The 26,920-nt window shown below is 32.2% G+C and overlaps 1 protein-coding gene across 1 annotated transcript; it reads right to left on the bottom strand.

The window, feature by feature from the left end:
• Window positions 1-13,037: 13,037 nt before the first annotated feature.
• On the bottom strand, window positions 13,038-25,632 carry LOC139499420 (monocarboxylate transporter 12-like). The gene is made up of 6 exons (XM_071288095.1): window positions 25,511-25,632; window positions 23,328-23,527; window positions 21,543-21,686; window positions 18,623-18,769; window positions 15,558-16,676; window positions 13,038-13,496 (listed from the first exon to the last, which is right to left on the bottom strand). Exons 2-6 carry the CDS (start codon window positions 23,512-23,514, stop codon window positions 13,309-13,311), a joined length of 1,785 nt encoding a protein of 594 aa, XP_071144196.1. The 5' UTR covers window positions 23,515-23,527; window positions 25,511-25,632; the 3' UTR covers window positions 13,038-13,308.
• Between the last annotated feature and the right edge of the window lie 1,288 nt (window positions 25,633-26,920).

The following is a 26,920-nucleotide window of genomic DNA, read 5'->3' as shown; positions in this document are numbered from 1 at the left end:
TTCTATAAGACCTATATAGTCGTTCTCCATGACACCCCTCATTAATTTTCTCTAGAAGCCCTGGAATAGGCCGACCCCACTAATTTTTTGACATTTTTTTCAAATTTTGAGCTCTAGATTAAACAATGACATAAAAGGTGCTATATTTTACAGGGTAGGACTACTTTTACATACGTTCTAAATTGAAGAGGGTGCATAGGTGGCCCTACACCTACAAATAATCCGTTGATAGATGCATAGTTATTGTGGTACTGAATATTAGCCTAAAAAATTATGCGACTTGTTAAATCAATAGATTGGATAAAAACCATTTCAAAATTGAGTTTAAATTGCTATATTTTAACTGATTTTCTGCCTTTTTAAATATTTTTTTATTTAACGGCCGTTGTTGTCTTATTCTGTTTTTTGGTTTCTCGATATATCGCCTTATTGTTCGCTGGCTTATTGTTCGCTAGCTATTGTTCGCTAGCTTCTGCCTGGTCATGTACGGTCCGTGTATATCTGCGTCCATTCGTTTTTCGTTTTGAAATATCAAAAACAAAAAACAAAAAACGAAAGTGTTTTTATTTTTCGTTTTTGATTTCTTAAAAACCAAAATGAAAAACGAAAGTGTTTTCATTTTTCGTTTTTGATTTCTTAAAAACCAAAATGAAAAACGAAAGTGTTTTCATTTTTCGTTTTTGATTTCTTAAAAACCAAAATGAAAAACAAAAGTGTTTTCGTTTTTCGTTTTTGATTTCACAAAACGAAAAACGAAAAACAAAAGTATTTTCATTTTTCATTTTTGATTTCTCAAAAACTAAAATCGAAAAATGAAAGTGTTTTCATTTTTCATTTTTGATTTCACAAAAACAAAAAACGAAAAACTAGAAACGAAAGTGTGTTCAATTTATCTTTCCCCACACTGTTTTTAATTGTCATTCAAAAAATGACAATGTTGTCATTTGTCATTCATTTAAAGCTGCTTCAGACAATGAAATTATAACAATGTTGTCGATTTTTGTTACATACCAAAAGGGTGAACATAAAGTTTTGTATATATTAATTTTAATTATTTCTCGATTTATAATGTAAAATATTTTCTTTTCTTGATGTACAGTCATTGATAGTAAATGTTGCTTATGCAAACACTCCGGTTATTTTTTACAACAAAATGTAGACAAAATAGACCGCATGACTTCTGAATTGAACTACGGTGATAAAGTAATCAAAGACTTTCAAATTACCTTGTTTATATCTTTGATAAAGAATTAATTATTATATTTAAATATTAAACGAATCACAAATTTAAATTGTACAATATAATATTATATAAAGGTGGTACAAATAAATAGATTGATGACAACATCACACTAACAAGGGAGGTAACTACTTTTAAAACTAACAAGAAAACTAGCCCGGTCGTTAAAGTACACATGAACAGCGGTTGTCAGATCAATATTATTCTAATCGAAGAAAATGTCGACGGATGCAAAAGTCTTTATCAATCTGAACAATATGGGTGGGTGAACTTTACTTTTAAGTTTAGAAAGGTCGATCCAAGATTATTAGAATTGATTACCAAGGTCCATCTGCCAGTATTTTACGAACATCGAGGACGATAATGTATTTTGCTTGATCAATTGATTAAAAAACAAATTTCTGCAATTTCACAATTCAAACCGGGAAATTAAAGCATTCAATTAGTTTGCCATTTGGAGCCTATTCGGTATTAGTTTTGCTTATTTGTGAAGACTATAAGGTGATATTAACCAGAGGCCGTTGATTGGGGATATTGGAATTGAAAATAGTGGACAAAAATATAAATGATAGAGACAATGGACCAAGAAATAAATAAAATAGCTAGAATAATGGTGTTAAAATGTAATGTAGTTTGTCTCTGGGAGATTGTTATTGGTTATTATACGGTTTCTCTTTATTTCTATGCCTATTAATTAAGAAGCGTGCTTTCATTATTTGCCAACATATTACTTATTTTGCAAACTACCATAGATTTCAGGTAATTGTTCTGCATAAAACCACATTGGAGTCCCTGCATTTTTGTTTCTCAAGTGGACCTCAGTTACCCAACCTATCCCATCATTACATAAAAGTTAATAAACAAATTTCTACGGCAATACTTTTGTCCGCACAATGTGTAAAGGGGAGCTGGGAAGCTGGATAAAAAAAATCGAGGTTGCTGTTTGGCTTATTTTTTCAAAGATAGGTCCAAAGTTGGGGTCGAACACCCAACCCCACCCTTACCGAAAATGTAATAAAAATTGTCCCCACTAGGTGCAAAGGGAAGCTGGGTAGCTGAGGTCTACAGTAGAAAAATCCAGGGTGTTGTTCTGCTTAGTTTTTTTTCTAAAGTAGGTCTAAAGTTGAGGTTGGATACCCTACCCAACCCTTACCGGACAGTTAATAAAAAAAATCTGCGGCAATACTTTTTTCTGCACTAGGTGAGAACGTAAGTTAGAGATCTAGGGCCTACTTGATCAAAATTACAAGTTAATTTATAACACGGATTAATCTTTTTTAGCTAATAAATAATGTTCTTGCCCACCTTACTTCGAATACAAAAAATAAACCTTTTGTCCAATCATATTTAAGCGGAATCCACTAGTTCAGAGGTAGAATGTTTTGTAAAAACAGTTTTGTGTGGCAAAAAGTTAAAGGTTTCTTTTAATGCAGAATAATTATTATTCAGTTTCATGAACTATTTGACAGGATGCCGATAATAAGGAAAGCTTTTTCACACAATAGTGCAATTTTGCCATCATTTAAAAAAAAATCATTATTATTTACGATTCTATAAACACTCGTAAGTGTTGACTATTTAAAACGTAAAGCGGGCAGTACGCTGTGTAATATATCGAAAGCGATTGATTTGATAATATAGTGGTTATTTATTAATTAAAACATTTGAAGTACGTTTGAGTCTTATGCAACATTTGTGTTTATATAAATATTTGAAAACTGGCTGCTACCGACTGGCTGCTTGAGCCTGGTCTCACAAACTCCGCATTTTCATTACAGCTGATTACATTGAGTGTGTAGACAAATGTTATATCTTTTGTTTGCTTGCTTGTTAGCTGAACCGTGAAGTCATTATTAGGTAAGGTATACTACCCTCCTGTAGAAGGATCCTAGTCCTACAGACAGATTGATTGGTTACCTGTCGAAGTAGTCTACTCTGAAAGGAGGGTAGTTTACCTAATCTAATAATACAAGCAAGCTAACCAAGGATGCTACCTTTGCCTACACACTCAATGCAATCGGCTGTAACTTCTTTACATAAAAGGTTGCAACACCTTGCCAAATTATTGGGTTCCAATAAACGTTTGGAAAATGAAGTCAATGTGCTTTCCCATAGGGTTTTATGCCGAACAATTACCGGAAATCTATTATGAAAGCTTGCAAAAACAATATCAAAATCGAAATCTAACTGAACAATGAAGTTACTCACATTAAAAAAGGTTGAGACATTGAAGGCCAAATAAGTTTTCATATTTCATATTCTTGCGTGTCTTATTTTAATCAGACGGTCATTGCAAAGAAATTTAATATTAAGACAAAAATTAATGTAGATTTTCGTTGGTGAAATTAACACTACGATACAAATAAAGGATTCTCAAATGATCATGACTTTGCTTGAAGTAAAATGATCAATCAATCAATCAATCAATTATTGATCAATCAATAAAATTGAGAATGGAAATAAAAAATGTGTAAAAGAGACAACAGCCTAACCAAAGAGCACAGCCGAAGGCCACCAATGGGTCTTCAACACAACGAGAAAATCCCTCAACCAGAGGCGGGCTTCAGCTAGTCTCTAAATAAAAATATATACTAGTTATGTGAATGGACGTCACACTTAACTTAGATAAAAAAAAAAAAAAAAACACACATCAAAAACTAACAAAGACCGGATTCTCCTGACTTGGGACAGGCGCAAAAATGCGGCGGGGTTAAACATGCTTTGTGAGATCTCAACCCTCCAACTATTCAATTATAGCCAGCTAATGTAAAATAAACAAACACACACAAATATGTACAGAAAAACTCAGTTTAAAGGAAATCCGAGTCCGATGTCAGAAAAGTAAACAAAAGAAACTACGCAAAATAAATATGATTCATAAATTGACAAAGAACTACTAGCAGTAACTGACATGCCAGCCCCAGACCCCAATTAAACATATCGAAATGACATATAGATATAAGAAGATGTGGTATGAGTGCCAATGAGACAACTCTCCATCCAAGTCACAGTTTGTAAAAGTAAACTATTATAGGTCAAAGTACCCTCTTCAACACGAATCCTTGGCTCACACCGAATAGCAAGTTATAAAGATCCCCAAAAAGGACTAGTGTAAAATCATTCAAACGGGAAAACCAACGGTCTAAACTATATAAAAAACGAGAAGCGAGAACCACATCAACAAACGACAACTACTGTTTTTTGTGTGTGATTATTTGATTACTAGACCAAATATTTCATGATTTTTTATTATCTAGGACTGTATTTTTTATTAATGATTGATTACCAAGTTTAATAAAAACCTAGTGTGTGTATAGCAATCATATTAACTTTGGCTTGAAAGACGTTTATTTGTTTTTGCCTCGGCCAAATTGATAAGAATAAAATCCTAAGATTGAACGCGTTCGTTCAATAATCTTATTAAAATTCATATCTATATTAATGTTCTCATACACATAAGTATAACGAAATCAGAGATATACCTTTTTATTAGATTAGTTCGTCTAATTTACAAATGTAGTAATAGTATTTTTATCTGAAGTAAATTTACTAACTTCTTTAATAAAGAATTTGAATAAGAATATGTCCATAGTACATAAATGACCCACTCGCACTATCATTTTCCATGTCTAGTGGACCGTGAAATTGAGGGTCAGAATTCTATATTTGGCATTAAAATTAAAAAGATCATATGATAGAGAATATGTGTACTGAGTTTTGCGAGAAATATGAATACCTACTCAAATCCAATCTATTAAAAAAATCGAGTTATTACAGAAGAGTGTCCACCATGCAATTGCACTGTACTATTATTAATATAGTAAAATAGAATGATATACAAATGGATGAAAATCATATATACAAGATGTAGTAACTGTAATATACAAATATTAATATAACATATACAAACAAACCAGAATGTACTGATTTGTATCACTACAATATACTACAGGACATATACAAGATATTACGTTGAAGTTGATTCCCCGTCATTTATTCACCATACACGCAAGAACTTGTCTCAGAAATTTTTTTTATCTGTATATTAACCTCACTTTCAGGTATAGAGATGTGATATTTTTTTCTGAAACAAGTGCTTGTGACAATCCAAAAGAACTTGCAGTCATTCGATGTTCAGTACTTCAGTACTTTGATTGTTTGAAAACGATGTATAAATACCCTGCCACATTCGGTATGTGTTTTTGTTAGATGTTTATTTTCATTTGTTTTGTATCGATCTCATGCGTTAAGCCCTTTTCCGATGATTTGTATAGTTTGTTCTTATGCTGTGCTGTAACAAACTGTTTCAGGTTCAGGGGGGGGATTGAGCGCTCACAAACATGTTAAACTCCGCCATATATTGCATGTGCCTGTTCCAACCCAGGAGCATGTAGTTCAGTGGTTGTCGTTTGTTGATGTCTTCATATTTGTTTTTCGTAATTTCTGTTGTTTTAAAATAGGCCGTTATTTTTCTCAATTGAACTGTTTCATATTTTTCATTTCATGGACTATTGTAGCCGACAATACCGTATGTTTTTTCTCATTGTTGAAGGTTATATGGTTGCTTGTATATAACTGCTTACATCCACTACATTTGAACTTTGTGGGATAGTTGACTCATTTGCAATAATACCATATCTCCTTATTAAAAAGTTGAGGGGGGGGGGGGGGGGGGGGTTGTATTTCTTTGGAAAGTTTCAATGTTTTTCTCCCAGGTCACCCAGTTTGAATAGAATATTTTGACATTTTGCTGTGCTCTTGGATTTGAATTAAGAGCCAACCAGAGCTCACGGCCTGTTGGTGGGTAGTTGATGACTATGGTAAGCTCTGGATGTCTTTTTGAGTATTACATACATGTACGGTGATTTGGTGATGTCTTCATGTCATGCATTGTCCCATTATAGACAGCTTATCAGTCAACTTGATCTATCAAAATAGCTCTCCTAGCCTTTTGTATAGTCAGACGAGAAACAAGATATAAACTGACTTAGCTTGGTATATACATGTATATTTAATATACTCATATAAATATAAAAAAGAAGATGTGGTATGATTGTCAATGAGACAACTCTCCACAAGAGACCAAAATAACACAGAAATTTAAAAACTATAAGTCACCGTACGGCCTTCAACAATGAGCAAAGCCCATACCACATAGTAAGCTATAAAAGGGCCCGAAATAACAATGCAAAACAATTCAAACAAGAAAACTAACGGCCTAATTTATGTACAAAAATTGAATGAAAAACAAAAATGTAACACATAAACAAACGACAACCACTGAATAACGGGCTCTTGACTTGGGACAGGCACATACATTTAGAATGTGGCGGGGTTAAACATTTTAGCGGGATCCAAAATTCAAGTCAAATTGATATTTTAAAACAACATAAAAATAAAAAAGTGTAAAAAAAAATTATTTTAATAATTGTTGAAAATATTATTGTGTTTGTGAGTGGAAAACTGCTTGAAATTGTAGAAATATTCGAAAGTAGCTCTCTCGTTTTGTTCTGCAGCTACGTTTAAGGAACACCAATCAAGTAATCGATCTTTATGACTATGGATTCAATATTCAATGGTATAAAATATCATGTTCTGCTTGTCGTACACTCAATAATACTTAAGTTGGAATAGATCTACGAAGACTCAAGAACGGGCATGTGTGGTTTGGTAATTGTACATGCCCACGGCACAGATGTCCAGATATTGCTCGGAAGATGTTTTGAGAAGTTACGATGCTACCAGACATGGAAAATTAAACTGTTACAGTATATTACAAAACACAAAACTGGCTATCTTTGCTGTAAACACAAGTTAAAGCTGACAAGGGTTACATTAAAGCTAAAAATCCCAACCCCACGGCATCAAATAATTAAAAAAAACATATGACCTAGGCCTTTAGCATTGGAGGGCTAAAACTAGCATTGAGCCGTATCCAGGTCCTAAATAGAAAATAAAGAGATGTGGAGTAAATGTACCCGGGACAAAATCGCACACAAAGTCAATATATAGAAAAAATACAAATTATTAATGAACAGGGCTTTTATTCCTGTTCTTCATCTTGAAAGTAGCGGGAGGGTCTTCAACGAGGAACCGGACCATTGATACTCATTATACAAAAGTAACATGGGTTAGTGCATCGGACTACAAAAACAGAAGTTCCTGGTTCGATTCCCGTTCCGGGGAGAACATTGCCTATCCACTATTAATAAATATGTTTAAACTAACAATAGCCACACACTTGACTATGTAGATTACATTGTTTTTTCTTCATCATACATATGTCTTTTGATATTGCTTCTACATGTAAATACTAAAAGTCTTACACTGTATCTATATATTTTGCTCCGAGACCAGAACATGATAAAATAAATAAGACAAAACTTGCGCTTTAGATTAAGAAAAGGTCCGAAAATTTTGTAAAATTTTTCCAGTTCTTCCGGGTCCTTGAGCCCTTCCCTCGCCAAAATATAGTTTGCTTTATTTGTAATAGAGGCTAGTTACGCTTCTATATTATCATCTTATATCAACCTCTCCAAACTTAAAAGTTAAGATCACGCATCCTTAGTGTTTAGATTGATAATGACTTTTGCATCCGTCGACATTTTCTTCGATTAGAATAATATTGATCTGACAACCGCTGTTCATGTATACTTTAACGACCGGGCTAGTTTTCTTGTTAGTTTTAAAAGTAGTTACCTCCCTTGTTAGTGTGATGATGTCATCAATATATTTATTTGTACCACCTTTATATAATATTATATTGTACAATTTAAATTTGTGATTCGTTTAATATTTAAATATAATAATTAATTCTTTATCAAAGATATAAACAAGGTAATTTGAAAGTCTTTGATTACTTTATCACCGTAGTTCAATTCAGAAGTCATGCGGTCTATTTTGTCTACATTTTATTAAAAGAATACCGGAGTGTTTGCATAAGCAACATTTACTATCAATGACTGAACATCAAGAAAAGAAAATATTTTACATTATAAATCGAAAAATAACAAAACTTTATGTTCACCCTTTTGGTATGTAACAAAAATCGACAACATTGTTATAATTTCATTGTCTGAAGCACCTTTAAATGAATGACAAATGACAACATTGTCATTTTTTGAATGACAATTAAAAACAGTGTGGGAAAGATAAATTGAACACACTTTCGTTTCTCGTTTTTCGTTTTTTGTTTTTGTGAAATCAAAAATGAAAAATGAAAACACTTTCATTTTTCGATTTTAGTTTTTGAGAAATCAAAAATGAAAAATGAAAATACTTTTGTTTTTCGTTTTTCGTTTTGTGAAATCAAAAACGAAAAACGAAAACACTTTTGTTTTTCATTTTGGTTTTTAAGAAATCAAAAACGAAAAATGAAAACACTTTCGTTTTTCATTTTGGTTTTTAAGAAATCAAAAACGAAAAATAAAAACACTTTCGTTTTTTGTTTTTTGTTTTTGATATTTCAAAACGAAAAACGAATGGACGCAGATATACACGGACCATGTACATGTACATATCCGTATTACATTTATTACTAGTATATGAAATAAAAGCGGACAACGATCTTGACCCCGAATTAAAACAGTGACGAAAGAGAAAACATAACTTGAAAAAAATCATTCGATCTCAACAGAGACAAAAGACAAAGGGGACTATAGTGCATCGGTTCGTATTATCTGAACACCTGTATTTGTAAAGTAGAAAGGTCAATTGATGAAAAAAATATTTTAACACTATCAATTAAAATCGTTCTAGTTTTTATCCTCCTGTCTTAAAAGAGAGGGGCGAAAGATAACAAGATGGACAGTCAAACTCATAGATCGAATATAAACTGACAACGCCATGTCTACAAAAAGAAACAGACAAATAATAGAACACAATTCACAACATAGAAAACTAAAGACTAAGGAACACGAACCCAACACAAAACTTGGGGTGATTTCAGGCTTGAAATTTTGTTTATATAGATTAGACCGTTGGTTTTCCCGTTTGAATGGTTTTACACTAGTAATTTTGGGGCCCTTTATAGCTTGTTGTTCGGTGTGAGCCAAGGCTCCGTGTTGAAGGCCGTACTTTAACCTATAATGGTTTAATTTTTAAATTGTTATTTGGATGGAGAGTTGTCTCATTGGCACTCACACCACATCTTCCTATATCTATTGAAAGTATCCTTATTATCAGTTTAAAATGACGTGACTGTATAGTTGTTTTGATGATGTAATTTTTTATTAACTTTAAACGACACGTTTTTGTATAATAGTAGAATGGTCGATGGATGAAGAAATTCGTTTCACGCTTTTAATTAATAATTCAATTTTGGATGTAACGCGTCTTCTGATTGGCTGACGTTGTTTGTTTATCAGCTCATTGACAAAATTTTGTTATGTTATCGTTCTAGCTTTTATCATACTACATGTATATAACGTAAAAGGATCTTTACTATTGGCTTTATATATTGAGGTGTTTTGATGATGTTAAAACTCTTTTTTTTTTAATTTATAGTAGAAAGGTCGACGGGTGTAGAAAATCTGTTCACACTATCAATTAAAATCGTCCTAGTTTTTATCATCCTATGGCGTAAAAGGATCTAGACTATTAGCTGACAATAACGTGTTTTGAGCATGTTGACATTCTTTTTAATGGACAAATAAAGATATATGTGTGGATCCCTTTACCCTACTTTTTTGTCTTAATAATTGCTGAGCCTGAAGTGTTTGGTTTTTGTCATTTTTCATTAAGAAATGTAAAAGTCAGAATGTTGCTCTCATATTGACTAAATGTAAAAAAAAAAATCCATACTTACCTACCCTTACTTTTTATAAATGTTACTGTAGCTACCAATACTATTGTATTTGGCCTAACTTTAAACAACACGTTTTAAGATAACCAGATAGGCTGAATAACGTTATGAAATACATGTAGCTAGGCTTCAGAGATTACGAGGTGAACAGCCTTGTCCTTTGACATTTTTATCTAGTATTGTAAATGTTTTCTTAAACCGTTAAAACCTTATTATATGTCACCTTATTTTTATATTATCGTTCACCGATAAAAAGAGAATGTCACACTGTCTACTCGTTAACGAACCCTTTCAACATATCTTGCAGGAGTCTATAATTGGATAAACGAAAATGTGGTATGAGTGCCAATGAGACAACTCTCCGCCTAAGTCACAATTTATCAAAGTAAACCGTTATAGGTCAAAGTACGGTTTTCAACACGGAACCTTGGCTCACACAGTACAGCAAGCTTTACACAGCCCCAAAAAATTACTAGACTAGTGTAAAATCATTCAAAAGGGAAAACCAACGGTCTAATATATTTAGAAAACCGAAAAACGAGAAACACGTATGAACCACACCAACAAACGATTACTAACGAACATAAGTTCCCTTTTACATGCAAAAATGTATGTACATATGAAACGCATCCCCATTTACCAGTGGTAATCGAATTGCCGCCGTCCATCCTTGTCGAATTTGTTAATAGTTAATTTGTTCTTTTCCTGAATATAAATGAAATATTTGCTACTGGACTTTAAGCTAAGCATAGCTATGGAGAATTTTAAAAATATAGGGGATAAAAAAAATGAATAATGCACAATATCATTATATAGTGGAATAAAGTTCAGTAAATACTGATAAGTTTTTTTTTTATGAAAAGCCATTACATAATTATGTTCTTTGCATAGCAATTTAAAAGGACAACTGGACAGAAACCTATTGTCACTACATGCATTAACCCTCTGCTTGAAAGGCGAGACTTTGGTCTTTTGGTGTGTCAGTTTTTCTGTTAGGGATGCATGGGTGCTGAATTTATGATTTAATGTTGAGTGACTGAGAAATATGAAGACAATACATATTATATTCAGGATTAAAGTTACATGAATGATAAGATTGTTGATCACACAACACGTGCGAACATAATAGAGGGGGAGGACAGGGGGGTACCTTTCTCCCTTCTCCCATCCCTCTTCTCCTTTCTCCTACCCCCGTTCTCCTTTCTCCCATTAGAATAAAACATCTCCTTTTGAGATATTTTTTTCTTGAAATATTAGATCATTTTTTAAAAGGAGAGATATTTTATTTTTTCTCCTTTCTCCAACTTTTTCTCCTTTCTCCCAGCCTTCCTCTCCTTTCTCCTACCTCCTTTCTCCCACCCTCTTTCTCCTTTCTCCTACCCCTTTCTCCTTTCTCCCACCCTCTTTCTCCTTTCTCCTACCCCCTTTCTCCCTGTCTCCCTTACCCCTGTCCTCCCCCTCAGAATAACTTTCAACAGATACGACCGAGAACGAAAGTTGAGAAAGTAAAAATTATACCCGAAAACAAACTGGTATAAAAAAGGCATGTTGTCTAAATTAGTTCTATCAATATGTTATCAAAATTGCAATAATTCGTTTAATACTAATAAACGACCGCCTTCCTCTACATTTTCAGTGATACAAAATGTATCATGCTGGGATTAAAATATATCCTATAAAATCAACACAATGAAGGTAATTTGAAAAAAGAGACGAGACTAAAGGTACCAAACAGAAATATAAAACTCATAAGTCACAGAGAGAATGACAAAAATATGGAAATGACAACAACAGAGTGAGTCTACAAAACACAACATGACTGAAGAGGAACAAAAGATACAATGATATTCAAACTGATAGATCGAAAATAATTTGACAATGCTATAGCTCAAAAAGAAAAAAAACCCAAACAAAACAGACAAATAGTAGTACACATGACGCAACATAGAAAACTAAAGACTAAGCAAAACGAAACCCACCAACAGTGGGATTGATCTCAAGTGCTACGAAAGGGTTAGCAGATCCTGCTCCACACGTGACAGCGTCGTGTTGTTCATGATGTTACTGTATCGGTAAATTGTATAATTCGATAGGTCACATTTATGAAAAGGGATATGAAGAAACATGAACCAAACAGCTCTGGTAAGGCACATCATTCTCAACATTTTGCACTGTTCTCATTACATGTTTTTTTAACATTGTGTGCTACGTTTCATTTGTTGATGTCGTAATCGAGGAGAAATTAAAGAGAGAATTATTACGACAATTGAGCAATGTTGTGGTCATGTGGGTCACAATTGTTTCATTATTTTACAAAACAAAAAACAAAAAACTCTACATGGCGCGCGTAAACATTTCTAGAATAATATACCATCTGAGAGCTATATATATATACCATATCCCCATTTGACGAGCAGGACAATGTCAAATGTATTGCTAAGGAGAAAAGGATTAAACAAGTAGAAGAAAGGCAACTATCAATTTCAAATCGAAGGAAAATCGGACCATAAACTGGGATAAAGTTAGATGCTACGAAAAGTGCCTGTTCCAAGTATGGTACCTGTGGTGTTTACATTAAAGCATTTGCATTATTCACGTATCAGGATACGGACACGGATCGACGTATACGTATTTGGTAGATTTGCTTACAATAATGATTTTACCCCGATCTCAATAAAATTTTAAGGCATTAGGAAATATTTTCATCGGGACCAGCTAGCCTTAATTTATCCTTTCCTCATATACGTGTTATACGATACGTCGATACGGATACGCCAGCAAATACTTGATTAATGCAAATGCTCTATTGACAGTTAAACATCTGTTGATAGCCGAAAATAAAACGTACGTGTACGTAGGTATATTATACAAGTATCTGAATTTTTAAAATTCCATTTGTGTTTTTTTTTTTTAGATTTTAATGAAAACAAAATAAACTCATTCATTACCCATTTATCAACTAAAACTTGACAAACGTATAAACTCCTCCGAAATTATGTATGAGGTTAAAACATGTCTTTGTTGACTTTGTTGCATATACATGTAGATTCTTATCAACATATCGGAATATATAGTCTGTTTATAGTATATTGATTGGATTGAGTACGCATTGGTACCGTATTTGAATTTTGAATGTTTAGCGGACGATTTTAAACAAAATCTTTGCCATTAATCAAATGGACTGATTTGATCTACTGGATGCAATTTGGACAAACACGGATTTCAATATCTGCCTTAATTCAGTCTTAATGGAATATGTCAATAATCAGTTATTAACTATATGAATTGCCACATCTTCATCTTCATTTGACTTTCGTTGAAGTTTCATAACTCTGCGATCTTCGAGGTTTTTAACGAGCGGTTCACAAAATATTACAATAGATGCTATCAGAAGTGCTGAACCCATTACATAAAAGGACACTGTATACGATCCTGTTTTGTCCCTTATATAACCTAAAATAATAAAAGATAAAAAGGGTTATTAATTAACCTATTAATTATCATGCTTTGGATAAAGTCACTGCAAGAATAGCAAATCAATATTTATTCAACTTAAATTGTTACACTAGCAAATAGTCTAAATGCAGTTGATAAGTAATGATGTGTTTCATAATGCTATTGGGATTAATATGAAAGAAACACAGCGTGGATGCGGTTTGTCTCATCGTTATCCAGTTAAATAAACATTTAATCACGACGTTAAACATGTTTTTATATTATCATTTATAACAATTCGTCCTACCAAATACCTGGTACCAAGTTGTATATGAAAGAAATGTAAAGAGATTTAACAAAATGGTATACATACCAGCGGCCATAAAATGCAATTCTATCTTACAGTGTCCTATTTTGATTTTTGCTAATGAATATCGCACAATGTCGTGAATTTAGGGTTATCTTCTTTTTAAGTAATGATTTCGTGTTTCCTTTTTATGTGATTATGCTTGATCAATTTGTAAGACGTCGGACGTAAAATATATTGTAAATACATAATGATATAGGTTTATATTTGTCCAACAGTAACCATAGTTTGCCGATGTTCAAATTTAATGAATCAATTATAGAAATACTAAAAAACAGCCAGAAATTGCTCCTAAAAAAGTGAGGTTAGTTCTATAATGAATCGGTGATACCTTGTGCAATTACAAAGCCATGAAAGTTGCATTCATGATATTGTCTTCAATAAAGAAGTACAACGATAAAGATGTTGAAAAAGGTTCATCTGGAACACGACAATGAACAGTAAGCCAGTGTAAAATAAAAAGAAAGAAACTTCGGCTCTTAAGTCCCGGTCACAACAGATCGTACGATTTGTTTTGTCGTGGAAGATCTAACAAAAATGTCATGGCACTGTCGTTCAAAATGTCAAACAAATATTTCGAGTGGTCTCATCAACTACGACATGTCCACGATTGTTCCACGATAGGTACAGTACATAAAAAAACCCAATTTATTATATTTTTGTAATTGTACTGTAACAGTTGTGATTTTATCGCAAGTGAGTTGTGCAAATGTCGCGCGAAAGTCGTACGACAATCGCGAGTTGTTTGATGCTATTTTTCAGGTTTTTATGTCATGGTATACGCGTGGTACTGTCGTGTCCCTGTCAAACGACTGGCACACAACAGTCGGTGGACGGAGAGGAGTCTTCGCACATTCCAGACGATTTGTATTTTCTAAATAAAACGAAACTATGGTGCACGACGAACGTACCACTGTCGTACGACATGCAATCAATGTTGTGCGAGCATCGTACGAAATTTTGTAATCGTGCGACTGTATCACGAATGTCTTGCGACAGTCGTGAGAATAGTTTATTTTGGTACCCACGACAATGTGTTTATTGAACGACAGTCGTACAACTGTGGTAAGACACTCTCACGACAGTCACAAGACAGTGACACGACAAAAATCCGTAGAGCAAAAAAGGTGCATGTTCAATTTTCGTCTCACGATACACGACAGCGCCGCGATGCTGAAAATATCGTGCGACTGTCGTACGACGATCACATTTGACCCACGATTTGACGAAATTGTATGTCGTGGCGCTGCATAGATGTGTCGTATGTTCGTTATCACCAGGGCAATATATCTTAGCAAAAAAGAAAATATATACATAAAAAGGTAAGCACAATACAAATAAAGTATTTGCTTTTAAACCAAATATCTCCGAGTGAATATTTTTTATATATATAGAAATTTGGTTAATAAAAGATAAATGCAGTCCACTTATTGTTCCTCTAATAACAGTAACTATCGAATGTTCTACTTAGATTTGCTGCAACAATATTTTTTAAAAATTAAAATCAAGGAATGTATCTCCCTCATGCAAAGCTCTGATTCCTTGTGTTAAGTCTTTGGATTTACATGTACTTTTGGTATTATTTTTTTTTATATTATATGACGCATTTTCAGGTATTTTGTCATCGATCATCACAGCAGAGACATTGATTTTCGACATGCCATCAATGTTGTCATAGTCGACTTTGTTTCTTAATTTGTAACCATACTCACCAAGTAAAGGTGCGAAAACAATGGATGAAATGCCATGGATAAATATCTGTAAGGATAATGCTGCTGGAAGCTTATCTGGACCAACACCTTCCCTCATCAACATTGTCATCAAAGAGAAATATAAACTCCCGAAAAGTCCATAGATCACAGAATATATGGCAAACGTTTGAAAATTTGTGTAAAATGGATTAAATAACGTTGCAACTCCTGTTACAAATAACGAAAATGATAAAATATTTTTTCTCTTTATTTTGTTGGAGTCTATCAATATTCCAAGTAGGATACGAGATACCAGATCACACACACCAGTAATGGTCAATAAAATTGCTAACCTATCCTGAGTGATCCCATTGTCGTTCGCAAAAGCTGGAATATATGCAACTATAAATGCTAGTCCGAAAAACGCCAGAAAGGCTGCAAATAGTGCTGCCTGTAAACTATGATTTTTCAGAAGATCTAAACCTAACAAGTCATGGCATGACACTTTAAATGAACGTTTATGCTTAACAGATTCATCATCATCTTCACTATTTTGCTGTAAAATACCAACACTATGCATCGAAGAAAACGTTTCAGCTGTATCTGTTGTGTTGTAAATGTTGAGTGCACTTCTAGAGAGTGTTTTGAAGAAGTCTTGTAGAGATGTGTTCACATGTACATCGTTTTTCGTAGCACCACTATCATGACTTTCAGATTGAGTTCGTGGTGCTCCTGAGTGATGTATTTTAAAATGAATCGGTTGACTTCTATTGTCAATCTGACGCTTAACATTGCTGTCTGAAACACTTAAATCTCTGTTAAATGTTGATTTTAGATCTTGCTCAGGATCAAGTAACTCTTGAAGTACTGCATCCTTACCTGTGCGTCTTTTCACTTTGGGTGTACGTGGTGATCGTATTAAAGCACCAGCAACGATATTATTTAGATGCATCCCTGAACACACTAATAAAGCACCTTGAAGACCATATTTATCCAATAAAGTTTGAATTAAGAGAGGTAAGGTAAAACTACCAATGCATCCACCCACCATTGCGATACTGTATGCTATACCAAGCCTTTTTTCGAATGACGCATTTAAGACTACAAACAACGGTCCTGTTGCGAAAGCACAACTTAAGCCTAAAACGAAATGACATTTGTAAGAAATATTTTGATTTCAACCCTGTTCAAATAAGTGATAAAGGATTTCCTTTATATGCGTAATGATTTTTCTTTGAATCTATTCTTCTTTTGACTTTCAGTTTCCATATGATTGAATTCAACGCGATATACACACAGTAACTGCTCGGACAATGGTTATTTTTATTAACATATCGCATTAACAACTTCATTAGAATATTCATTAACGTTATACTTACAATAATGGTAATTCTAGATGACACTTACATTTTACTGCATTTAAGGTTCATCATAGGTATATTTTTTTTTGAGACAGAATTTTCGTATAATATTAAAAAAAAAATAATTCTTAAATATAATAAAAAGTATGGGTTACCGTGCTATTTTTCAAGCTTTGAGTTGTTGAAAATTGCCTTAATTTGGTTAGATTGTTTATGAAAAAAACGCATTTGTGCGCATAAAAAAATTCCATGAGATAGATTTTTAAAATGAATTGTTAGAAGATAGGTTTTATTATATGTTTTAAGAAAATAAAAATACAAAATGGTGTTACTTAACTTTTTTTAAAGTAAAAAATAAAAAAAATCCCTATTACTCCAGTATATTTTGTTAATAAAAGAGTAATGTGCCCTTAAATAGGTCATTGAAAAAAATATTCTGAAAACAAAACAAAAGTATTCTTGTTTAAATATTTTTTAAAATAGAATACATCACCAAGTTTTCTTTATATAAATAAACAGTCTACCCATTAATCGGTCTCCAAATTTGTAAATTTGGTCAAATAACTGGACCGAATTTGATGGGAAACTCTAGGTGAACGACGATAAAGAAGGAAGTTACAATTATTCTATGATTCTCAACATAATAATGCACCAGTCTATCATTGCAATTTAATTCCACCAACAGTCTAAAGTACAGCTGTTTATCCATTACGTAATGGGACTGATATAATATACATGTATCCTTTATGTAGACTTTCATTGATCCAATAATCCTTCACACCTTCATCAATACGATTGTGTAATAATCTTAATGAGGTGACACGCGACATTGACTCTTGATGTAAATTTAAAACCGAACTGAAAAATCTTAAATTAAATTCAAAAGCCAAAATACCAAAACATTATGACTTTTGCAATCGTAAACTGAACATTATTTTGACACAAATTAGGTGCTCAGCTTCTTTTTTGAATTATTATCTTAACAGAGTCAACATTCATATCCGTCTTGTAGTTGTGGTGCTAAGTGCGAAGATTCCCGTCACTTCTTTTTTTATTGTCCTAATTATGCGAATATGAGAATCAAATTATTCAATAATCTACATTGATTACCAGAGAACTCTTTACTTAATTTGAACATCTTAACCTCCGGAAATACGTCTTTAACTAAAGTTGAAAATGAAAGATTTTTAAAGAATGTATGATAATTTATTAAAGAGTCTAAGAGGTTTCTAATTGTGTAATATAGCACATTATAAAATGCAAATACATGCATATTGTGTATAACCATTCACATCATCAAACAGCATCTTTTCACAGTTCCAATATATTTTATAAATATATATATAATGTATTGTTTGTATGCATGCTTTGTAAATATTCTATTGTTATAAATTGCTTTTGGAGAGGACTATATAACATGTATAAGTTTGATTAACTTGTGTATCATCCTTTCTGCATATTTAAGCAAATAAAATATGTTTAAACTAAACTAACCGATTTTGTACTGTGATTGGACAATACAAGCTGGTGGTATACCTTTCATATACATAAATACAATGAGAAAGCAGCAACAAGTGAATTCACAAAAAGAATGAACTCCGAGGAAAATTCAAAACAGAAATACTCTATTTAAATGGCAAAAATAAATGCACAAACCCATCATTCTGGTTTTTAATTTTCCTGGGCTTTCTATTCTTTTTTCAAATAAATTTAATTATCACCTACCGTATATGATACCATGTGAAAATACTAAGAATGTAATGTTTGGAGAAAAGGCATTTAACATATATCCAGCGGATGATAAAATGGCACCAATAATGATGATCGTCCGAACAGAAAACATCTTAGTTCCAATATTCAACACGAATAAAGCTGAAAATACAAAAATGGTATTGAATTTCTCCTTTATTATATTTATTTTATCTTCATTGTGCATTATTCAAGAACATTAATTTAATAAATTAATTATTTACAAGAAGAATGCACACGAACAACTGTGCATACATAAAAACATCATGTCTAGCTGTGAATAGAGTTTTCATCATGTATTGTGTCGATTGGTTACTTGTTTTGAATTAATGAAGAAATTTGTTTACATAAATAAATTTCTGTCAATCTTAATTTAACACCGTTTGTCGTCTCAATAAAATGGCGATTGAATGTAAGAATCATTGATAATTGCAACCGTGATATGGGTTTTGAATCACTTTGAACTAATGCCCACACTCGATACTTATTTAACTTTGAGCTAGATTTCATTCATTTGACAATAACAAGTCGTATTTCAACTTCATATGCGACTGATACAACATTTGATAATCACTCACCTTTAAACATGAATAACGAAGAACTAAATGTAGTTGAAAAGCACAAGCACTTAGGAGTCTATTTTTCTAATAATGGGTCATGGAATGTCCATATTGATTATATTGTACAGAAATCATACAAAAGACTTAATATATTACAAAAATAAAACACACTTAAGATAGAATGACCCTGAAAAAGATGTATATATATACAGTTTATAAGACCTATCATAGAAAATGCTGATGTTATCTGGGATTCCGGAAATCAATCGTTAATGAATAAACTTGAAAACATCAAGTTGGACACCGTTCGTATAGTTACAGGAGGGACTAAGCTCACAAGAACGTCGATGTTATATAAAGAAACCCAATGGGAGAAGCTTTCAAATCGAAGAAGTACCCACATTTATATTAATATTGCGTCATAAAATTATAAATAATAAAACCCCAAATTATTTGCAAGAGCTATTGCCTGGCTATGTAAGTGGTCGACTGGACCACAGTACAAGACAAAGTAATAATTTATTACAGGTCAAATCACGTACAAAACTTGATTCAGATTATTACTTTCCGTTATCCATCAAATAATGGAAAAATATAATGTTAAGTGTTAGAAATTGTGAATCTCTCTCTGTATTTAAGAAACAAATAAATCAGAACGATCGCGTCCCTTTATACTTTTATGCTAGATGTCGTAAAGGCCAAATTCTTCACGCTCGACTTATAATAGTAGTTCTTTAAACTGTCACTTGTGTCCAAGAAACTTAGTTTCTGCCCCTAAATGTCGCTGTGTTGAGGTAGAAACTAGCTCACATTGTTTATTATTTTTCCCATTATCCTCGGACATAAGACAAGAACTAATAATATCATTCCGAAGCCTTAAATGAACGGTACTAATGGACACCGAATTTCTATCAAATGGTTCAAATACAATTTCAAATGAAGAAACCATTTGTTTATTTCTCATGGTACAAAGGTTCATTATCAAAACTAAAAGGTTTATAAATTAATGATTCACACAATAAACCTATAAGCATTTCGTCTTATCAGTTGCATTTTTCTGTTTTTCAGTTCATTATGTAACTCAACTGACATTATCAATATTTTTATTATGTAACCTAGCATGTAGTTTTGATTTATTTGTGTATAATGTATTTAATTCATCAAGGAAACAGATTAATTCAAGCAATTGTTGCTTGTTTCTGGATCCTTATTGTGAATGTGTTTATGATTATACTTGTATTTTTTTCATAATAAAATGTTGTTTACACTCAGCACAGTAGTTTTTACATGGTATAGTTACGTACATACTGAATTTCAAATGGATGAATAATACGGTGTTCAGTTTATTGGTGTTTTTTTTACCAATTGCGGTAGCGAATTCCATAAATATAGGTCTACTGATACATGTGATAGCAAATACTGTTTATTATTTCTTTTATATTAAACAAACAAATCTCACTTTCGTACAATTGAGAAGTGTATCTAGGTATAAATCCGGGTTTCAGCCCCCATTTAGTTGATGTATCTGATCTTTTGATTTTGTCATTTGATCACGGACTTTCCGTTTTGAATATTAACCGGAGTGCGCTATTTTTGTGAATTTACATTTTCCTCTGAGAGATTACTACAAAAACGCTCGAAATGACTAAGAGGTTGAATTCGAAACAACTAAGAATCAGAATTCTAGATAACATGAAAGAGATGGAACGCATCACCAAGGAAATAAACAACACTTGATTAGCTCTATCGAAAGTGTTAGTAATTATTTTTATAAGAAATTAAAAAAAATAAACAAAACCAACATTATTTAATGTGAGTATATGCGACTGTCAAATACGTGAGAGGTTTGGCTAGCTATAAAACAAGATTAAATCTCCTATTTTCAACATGAGGAAATGTAAAGTCAGGAATATTACAGTTGTTTTTGATTCGCTTTGTGTGTTTGAGCTTTAATTTTGCCATAAGATTAAGGAGTTTCCGTCTTGAATTTTGCTTGGAGTTCAGTATTTGATATTTCTATTTTCGGAAGCAATGTGTGTTTTAAAAAAAAACATTGACAAAACCGGTCTCGTCTTGATTATGAAGTTAGAAATGAGCCCCATTTTGAGATGAAATACAACAGAAGAACCGCTTTGTTTTCGGTTAGATATAATTGTTTGCCTTTGTTAAATTCTATTGGAATAGGAATGATGTCATATATATGTACACCGTATCCTTTCTATCCCTATAATTGAAGAATATTGCATGGCCATATGAACTTGGCATTTTTTCTGTTAAATACATAAGATGGTTCTTTTCAGTTTAAAATTGACTGGTTACCTGTGTTTTATTCTTACATGAGATGCTAGTCACTAGCGTTTGTACTGCAATAATAACCGACGTCATAGACGAACTGGTTCCATAGACGTCTATGAACTGTACGAAAAAAAGTCCAAAGGATTTAGCAAATCCCACTAGTAGAAACACATGCAGAGAAGTTGCTGAAAAGTTAAATTAATAAAATGTATTCAGTGAAATATGTAAATTAAGTGCATGCAAATAATTGAACAGTATGATCAAGACATTTTATCACCTAATATTTACTTAGTATTTTTTTTATTCTATTCTCATATTATGTATTATATGCTAACAAGAACGCAATATGACGTCACATTTTTCGTTGTAGATACACGCATTGTACGAATTTATAGTCTGACCATGATTTCTTTTGCAAACAAATACTGAAGATCTCGTACCTTTGTTGTGGACTTTTATATCAGTTATATGGTTGTTTTTATAGATTTACTGTTTGCAAAAGTATGAATTATTCGAAATACTAAGAATTTTCTTATCCCAAGCATAGATTACCTAATCCATATTTGGCACAACGTTTTGGAATCGGTCTTCCACATTGATCAATGTTCTTCAACTTTATACTTGTTTGGATCTGAGTGTTACTGATGAGTCTTTTGTAGACGAAACTAGCGTTTGGCGTATATAATTATAAGACTGGTACCTATGCTAACTATTTACAAATAAGTTGACATAATACTGTTCCAGTTCTAGAAATGCAAGTTAATATAATACTTTTATAACGATTAATTTCTGTTGTCTATTGATCAACACATGTATGCTATTTATACAGGCGAAAGGTCGATCAATTTTTACACGAGTTAAGTGTTAAATTGTATTAACAGTTTTTAAATACAACCAAAGATAGCGCTTATATATTATTACTATCATTGGTTGAAACAGACTGTACTATTAATAATTATCAAGGTACCAGTACGCCAGACGCGCGTTTCATCTACTTCACATACAGCCATAAGGTACACATATATGTTCCTGAAAATGTATCATTAATTAATGTAAACTTACTAGTAACATGAGTAAGAGTGACTTTTATGTTGACTTGTATGATGCATAATATATTCCCTATTTTTGCACTACATTTCATGATCATATTACCCATCCATTGTACATGAAACATAACCGGTTTTTGATTTTTGAAGTTTGTGTCGCTTAGTGTTTAGTTTTCTGTTTTGTGATTTGTCAACCTTTGTTATTGTTTTTGGTCGTTTTTTCATTTTCGACAATGATTTAATATGAATTTGAAATCCCCTTTGGTATTGATCGCCTATATTTTATTAAAATTAGCTCTGAATCAAAATGTAACACAAACATTGGGACCGCACATGATTAAATGATTGGAAAAAAGTACATAGGTAAATACGTCTCGACAATTTTGCAAATTTCGGATAAAAATGAAAGCTTCAACAACATAATCACAGTTTTTTACCTGAAAAGAGAGGAAAGTTTTTCACGAATTGTTTTGTGAGGAGAAAACTTGATAATAATCTTAAAGCCACTTTTATTTTATTGTTAAATAAATATGAGTATACAGTTTATTAATTTCAATGTTTATCATTTCAAATTTAACAACTGAAATGAAATATCTGGTTACAATCTACTTTTTTCGCATGTAAATAACCTTTTTTTTTTTAGAAAAAAAACCTCTTATTTTCCAATGCATATGTACATGTACATTGTTATGCTATATGTATTGATGTTTTATATACTTTAAAAAAAAGGGTTATCACTTATTTAAAAGAAAATCAATGGCAATTTAGTGCATAACTTACCTAGAGCGATTATCCAAGCCCAGCCACTATCCTTTTCAGTAATTTCCTGTGTAACAGAAGTTTTCTCTTTGTTTTCCTTTGCTCCTTTGTAAAGATGATCTGTACCATTGTTGTCATCACCAGAACTAGTATTATCATGTGTGCATATACTTGTATCTCTTCTATCAAGCTTATCACTTTCCAACATTGTTATAATGAACCTATTGTCAGCAAAGAGATTGTATAAACTCAAAGCACTTATGTTTTAAAAATGAACTTTCTAGTGTTTTTCACGACATTTAAATCATTACTTCAGTAACACAACAAATAACTTCAGATCGAAATATAAGCAGAAGTCAATACTCTAACCATTGGATAAACTGGGGAGAATAATTAACACATGGTCTTCTTTTATGGTTAAGTATATAGATTTTTGCAAAAAAGGTAGTTATTCATAAAAAAATTATCATGCAGCGTTTTTTAAATGTGTCATTTTGACACCTCATGCATGTGAGACTGTGCGTTATCGTAGAAGCACGAGAGCAGAATTTTATTTTCATTTAACAACAAGGTTTGGAAAATCAAATAAGAGGCTATAGTAGTTCACAAATGTTTCTGAGTGTATTTTTTTAATCAACAATTATGAGAAATGTACCTATAATAATCTCACAATGAGCAAACGATGTGAATGAAGAAAGGCTTTGTTTTCTCTAGGCATGAATAATCCGCCATTTTAATTTACGTTCAGTCAAAAATATGACACTATAGCATGATACGCTATCATTTTGCATGACATCCCCTTAGTATGAATTTTGTCTAAAAATGTGATCAAGTAGTTCCAATCTAAAAAAAAAAAAGAAACGCAGTATTTGTTGAAATACTGAAATAAGAAAAGTAAATTTCCTCGTTAGCTAAACTATAAGAAAGAAAAACAGACAAAACCTACCACTGATACTACCGAGAACTTAGACATTCGGACAGATGCCAACAGCACAATGTCTGAACAAAATATCTCGACCCAATATAAAACAGCAAACACGCAAAAAGAGTTAACAAAGATTGGCATCATACACAAAGGTTACAGTTCTCGAAAGGAAAACAAAACATAGAAAACCAATAACCAAATTGACAATATCAGTTTGCTCCGAAAGATGTTTAAATTATCCAATTAAACCGTAATTACACAAAGTATGAAAGCCAATGAACCACGAATTTGAAGAGCATGGAAAACACGATACTGCTGAGGAAATCTATCCCAAGCAAGAGATAACATGATTCAATTAAACTGAAGGACACATGAAGGACACACAATTGGCAATAAATGTAACTGTATAGTCTGTATAGATCATGACAAATTCTTACAAACGGTCAAATTCTATGAAAGACAACTTCATGAACTTGAAAGGTATATACATAGAGAATATCATATGGCTTTTTCTATATCGCATCCGTATCAACCCGAGACACCAATATAATCCCAAGAGCTCTGCTCGAGGGATTATATTGGTTGAGGGTTGACATGGTGTGTGATATTGAAAAAATCCATATCATATACACTTTATTATACACATATACCTCAAGTAGATGTTTTTTAAGTAACATGACGTCATACAGATAAGGAGGTTTGAAATGACGTCATACAGATTATAGGTTTGACATGACGTCATACAGATTAGGGATTTGATAAAGCTTTTGCAACAGTGACTGCATTCGATGACGCGACGTCATACAGATTAAAGGTGTGATAAAGCTTTTGCAACCGTGCTGATATCGATATCATCACGGGTGGCTGATACAGCACGCTTGTCATTGACTGTATTACACATACAATTTATCTGTATTGACTACTAAGTATATAATAAATGTTATTAATTATCATGATTATTTAAAGCTTTATTTTGCATCAACAATCATGATGAACATTGGACGTTCTCCTGTGTACATAATACAACAATTAAATCACATCCTATTAATTTCTTGGTTGTTATAGGATACTATTCAAATCGTATTTAAATTAAAAAAAAATGTAATATTGTCTTTGTGCGTAATTTTTAATAATCCATTATATCAGGAGGTACATGATGTTCACTTAACTGGACTGACGGTCTAAGGGGTATATAATACATTTATTAAATTGCATTCATTTTATTTTCTAAAGACATTGGTGAAATTGTGTTGAAAATTAAATAAAGTCATAATATTACCTATTTAAGTTTTTGTTATTGTCCTTAAGCTTCGGATGTCACTTCGTTGTTAAATGTATTTATCTGTGTCTTCTTGAAGAAATTTACTTAATCATTCAAGATAACATTTTACAATGATAACCTTTTACTTGTTCAAACATTCTTAATATACTTTTGTGTACAGGTCACGTGCACGATGTATAACACTTGGTGCATGTACATGTAGTATATGCGCACTATTATATTATCAATTTAAATATAACGTAACATTATCTGATGACGAAACACTGAATATGAACCCTAACTGCATTTAACTAGATGTCTAAGACATGCACTATAAGTTTTATTAATAGTAATGTTTTTCATAGATTACAATACTTTTAAAGTCAAATGTCAATTGGTATGAAATTGGTTGAATGATGATAATATGAGGCCCCTCATGGGGATAGCAAAGTAATCACTTAATAACAAATGATTTGCCATTTTAATCACACTATCATTAATATTTTTTTTCAAAAAGATAATCAAATAATCAAAATTTCAATCCTAAATTATCAGCTAATCAAATAACCTTTAATGTTTTTTTCTGATATTTTAATAATCATTATAAAAACGGCACAGTAACCACATAATAAAAATCTCGTGTTTCGGATGATCAAAATAAAAGTACAAATTGTTTTATACCACAGGTTTATACCGATATTTGGAGTCTAATAAGAGACTCCCAAAGGCTAGATATTATGAAAGTCCACAACATAATCACATGTAGTACAGTCGTGACAGAACTGATAAAACAAAATAAAAGAAGAACCGAAAGTAAAGCCTTACTCGGACAAGGAGATACATTTTCATATTCAAAAAAATATATTGAAATTTAAGCCTTAATCAATTAATTAAGGTGGTACCCAACACTCAAAAACTGAAAATAATTTGGCTCGTTTAATTTTCATAAAATTTTGATAAAGTATTTACTTTGACCCTTTTACAAAAAATATAAAAAATTCAAAAAATTTGAACCAACCGTTTTATCAGAAAAATTACACTGGTTATATAGCAGTTTGCCAAACACTAATTTTGATCATTGAGAAGCTTGATATTCCCTTAACAACACAACGTAATTAAAACGTCGAGCTGATTTTACAGAGTTATCTCCCTGCAGTGTTAGGTACCACCTTAAATTGTACACATGGTTGCTTTTCATTACTTTCTAGAATATATATTTATAGAACAATGACATTCAGATTTTGCTCGTTTTTTTTGGTCCGTCTAAAATTTCAGAAAATGAAACATTATATGCTGTTGTTTAAAAAACTTGACGAAATCATTAATTTGAAAAAATATGGTTCATTCCCCTTGAAGTCAGTAAGAGATATGCATTTTCATCTTTGTCTTCAACACTTACGAGCTCGTTATTCACGGAGGTCTTTCACT

The sequence above is a fragment of the Mytilus edulis genome, chromosome 12 (assembly GCF_963676685.1).
Source record: "Mytilus edulis chromosome 12, xbMytEdul2.2, whole genome shotgun sequence".
Classification (NCBI taxonomy): Eukaryota; Metazoa; Mollusca; class Bivalvia; order Mytilida; family Mytilidae; genus Mytilus; species Mytilus edulis.
The sequence above is the reverse complement of the archived record's forward strand: the minus strand, read 5'-3'. Positions and strand labels throughout refer to the sequence as shown.